General features: G+C 37.4%; 1 protein-coding gene across 1 annotated transcript in view; it reads right to left on the reverse strand.

Annotated features, from left to right (window-relative positions):
- LOC116185802 overlaps positions 1 to 2774 on the reverse strand; it is a 7672-nt gene extending 4898 nt beyond the window's left edge. Inside the window, exons 1-2 of the mRNA XM_031511094.1 lie at positions 2724 to 2774; positions 84 to 167 (exon numbers count right to left, since the gene is read on the reverse strand). Of these exons, the coding sequence (XP_031366954.1) occupies positions 84 to 167; positions 2724 to 2774 (135 nt within the window). The remainder of the gene's footprint in view (positions 1 to 83; positions 168 to 2723) is intronic.
- Positions 2775 to 4066: the final 1292 nt, after the last annotated feature.

Genomic DNA, 4066 nt, shown 5'->3' on the forward strand with positions numbered 1-4066 from the left:
CGAGAGAGGAGGCAAGGAGGACATCCGGTGAACGATTGGATGGTTTCCTCCTTGCGGAGCAATCTAGTGGTAAAGCCGGTTACCGGTTTTGGAAATTCCAATAACGCCTTGTCGCCGTCTGCTTTTCCTTTATGAAGTTTCACTGTAGCCTCTACCGATCGCTTACACTTTAAAAAAATCGAAAAAGATGGTTCGCTTTTACGAAAACTTTGAACACGCTTGACTCACTCGTCAAAATCTTCTTGATCGATCCTTTTTTTGATTAATTTTTCTTTAAACGGTTTACCGTCATTTAATAGTTGGCGCAAAAAAAAAAAAAAAATATATATTTTTTTATTGATTATATATACACGCGGTAATCACTTTATCGCCAAGTTACCCGTCATTTTTCTTTTATACTTAATTCGACAGGATATTATCATTTATAGAGACTTGATAATCAACTTCCACCTTTACAGGTTCAGTTAGTCTTACGTTCATTCAGTCTCGTCCCCCTTGGATTTTCCTCTGATTGCAATTAATAGTCATTTATAATTAGTCGCCGCGATGGTTCAGCACTCGTAATCCACAAGCTGTGCCCTCTAATATAAATTTTAATTACATTCCCCGATATTACGTTCAATCTTTAATCCCGCCAACCCGATATCAAACGGTATTTAACGGCACGACAGCGTTAAACGCGAGAGATAAAGAATGCATCGTGCGGTTTCACTGTGTACACATATCTCTCCCCTATCCATATTCTATCTAAAATTTTAAAAATATCTTCACCTCGCATATATCGCGTAATAATACACGAGATCGTGTGACACGATTTTTTCACAAAACTCTCTCCGTTCAACCCGATCTTCGTCCATCCGATCGGAAGTTAATCGAGTGCATTGAACGGAGCAACGAGTCGTTGAGGAGAGCGAGCAAACATGGTCGCGTGTCGTTTAACTTTTTCTGTACACTCACCCCTCTACCCCACGTACCCCTGACCTTTCCCATCGGGAACGGCGTTTCCGTGTAAAAGACGCGCTTGTAAGTGGATCGTTTGGGATACGTGTGTCATGTACGGACAAACGTATTCGTACGTTTGTATCCAGTGAAAACGAGATACCCATGAATCGTGAGGAACGCCCCATCGTTCCTGATGATGCTACGAGGGGTCGTCACCCCAATTCCCTTCGTACACCACCCTCGTAATTGCGCACTTCGGTTCAGTTTATAATAAAGTCATCGAGCAGACAACACGTTCCAACCAGACTCCCCTCTTTCTATATAGATCTCTCGTCGATTTCGTTCCATCGATTCGCGACATAAACCAGAAAATATCTCTTAAGAGATTCGATATCGATATGGATTTTAAAATTACAAGTAATAATCTGATTTTGATAAAAATCGGATCGGATTGGCAAACTCGTAAGATTTTCTATTTCATTAAAGGTCGTCCAATTTTCAACAAAGAGTCGGTCGTCCAATTTGATCAATTAGGAGTGGCAAAAGGCGTTGCCGCCACTTTCACGAGAAAACGTCGCCCTTTTTTTCCTTTCCGTCGCTTTCTCTCGGACGAGGGTGCGAAGACAATGACGGTTTCCAAGCCAAGAATACGAACAATACCGTGGATGACAGCAAATCTCACGATTACAATGTCTCACGGACTCTATCTACTAATTGCTCTCTCGATACTTTTTTTTCTTTCTCTCTCGTGAAAAGAAGAAAACAATTTCATCGATGCGTATCTTCGATACCCTTTCATTTCCAGTTCACATTTCGAGCCTCCTCCTTCTTCCTAAGTTTCGACGGCCGTCACAACACTTTTCAACAATTTTAATCGAAACAAATAACTTTCCAGGTAAATAATTCGCGTTAAACGTGGATCCCCGAAAAAGGGGTCTCTAATCATGGGAAACTCGAGTGGCAGCATATGCTGCTTGATAAAAGAGGAGTCAATTAACCGACGGATCGGCGTAACAGGGCCGATGTGTGGGAATCGAGTGATTTTTTGAATCAACAAACATAAATCAAGTGTTTCCGCGGCCGAGTCCCTTCGTCGTTGCAGTCGAGGGTTTGGCCACCCACGGTTTCTCGGTGTCATAGTCACGGTGGTGGCCCCGTGCACGGGAATATTCCGCCACCGGGGTGACCAGGAGGGTTGAATGGTGGCGACAATTACGTGTTTAGGGGGCACACAAGGGGTGGCACCCGTGGGACGATCTATCGGAGCGTGGTGGCGCGTGCCACGGCAATTCGACACTCGAGGATCATCGCGCGAGTACATTGCATTATGCGTGCAATGCCGACGTTTAACGTATCTCTCTGTTCACGCTTATGACTCCATTGTCCAATCGTAGATCGTAACTTTTGGGGGAATCGGAAACGGGAGTCACGTTGACGAGTTTCCTTTTTATCCGTAATCGAGTTTTTATATCGATGACTGATTCATGTGTTATAATTATCGTGTTTTAAATATTTTTATTATATATTATGTTAATTACGATTTGAATGGGTCGATAGATTAAAATGTAGAAACAGGTTAAATTTGAATTAAATAACTTGGAAATAATATAATTCGCGTACGTAACAGAAATTATCATTGCTTTTGCACTTAACGAAGGAAATTATTTCTTATTCCGATAATTATAATTGTCGCATTTAATCGAAATGCATATCTGTTTATGGGTGATTGCGAAGCTTTTAAATATTCAAGTTACAAGACAATAAATATTTTTTGATCTTACCAGTCTAGCTAGATCCGTTGTCGTAGCTGGTACTTCTTGATCCTGATTCATTCTCGTCCCCCCCTTTCAGACTTCTATTTTTCCAAAAGCGTTCGTCACAGATTTCACGAAAATGACACGGGTTATCGACAGACCGAACAGATCACACGAACTGTCCCGATAATTTAAAAGTCACGTTACTGCACCGTCAAGATCAAAGATAGAACTGAGACGAGTGATTTGATCTCAGTGAACAGTGAAAAGACGGGGTGTATGCATCGGGGGTTGTGTCTATGGTACGTCTACGCCCACAACGTGGTAGAGAAATCAGCCCTGCGCGGGCTACCCTGACTAGGGGTTGCTTCCAACCACTGCACGGTAGGCGGGGCCTTAAAATCATTGGTGACCTTCTCTTAATACTACAGAGCTTTGTGCTTCGACAACACCTACGAGAACACCTCTTTTCGTTGGGATTCTTTGTTAATCTTGCGATTCGTTTTCCTAACACCACAATGTCCTATGTTCTGTATAGCGTTTGTAAGAATGAAAAAATTTCAATTCATTTTTAATAAGTGAATTCTTATTTCAAATATATTTCTCGATTCTTTAATATCTTCTGAATTTAATATAAAAATTTTTAAGAGAAAAATAATTGGACGATAACTAAATTGGATTATATTGTTATATACAAAGATATAATGATGATTAAATATTGATTTCATTTCTGTTATTACGTTTATTTCGTAATATAAAACTTGCACATGGTATATGATAACTTAGGAATCCTCTTCATCATTTTCCCTCGGTTGATAAGCTTTCATTGTACGATTCACTTGTCGATAATTTGTAATCAAAAGAATAATAACAATGCAATATATATTATCAGATTTAATACATACAAAAATGTAAATTAAAAGGAATATTAATCATACGATTGATTAAAATTTCTTTATTTTTTTCAAGATAAATATTTCAATTTGCGATCTTACTTAACAGGTATGGACAAAGTAGAGACACAGACAAATTACATACGAAGTATAAAGAGATGAAATATAAAATAAACTTATCCTATGAAATTTCGAGTAAAATTTTAAAATATTGAGTTGAAAAAATCAAATTATTTTTTAATCATTTTAATTAACGCATATTTGTAATTGAATTTTATATTTAAGATAAAATTGTAAAATATTTACGATAAAATTTTAATAATATTTTTATATTATAATTTATATTATATTTAATTTATATTAATTATATTTTTTTGATTTTTTATTTTATATTTTATTACAGTTTTTTCAAATTTACTTGATTTTTATTTTAACTATCTTTATTATGTTTTCTTATTATGTATTTATTATATATTT

Source organism: Apis dorsata, unplaced genomic scaffold (genome assembly GCF_000469605.1).
Source record: "Apis dorsata unplaced genomic scaffold, Apis dorsata 1.3 scaffold_292, whole genome shotgun sequence".
Classification (NCBI taxonomy): domain Eukaryota; kingdom Metazoa; phylum Arthropoda; class Insecta; order Hymenoptera; family Apidae; genus Apis; species Apis dorsata.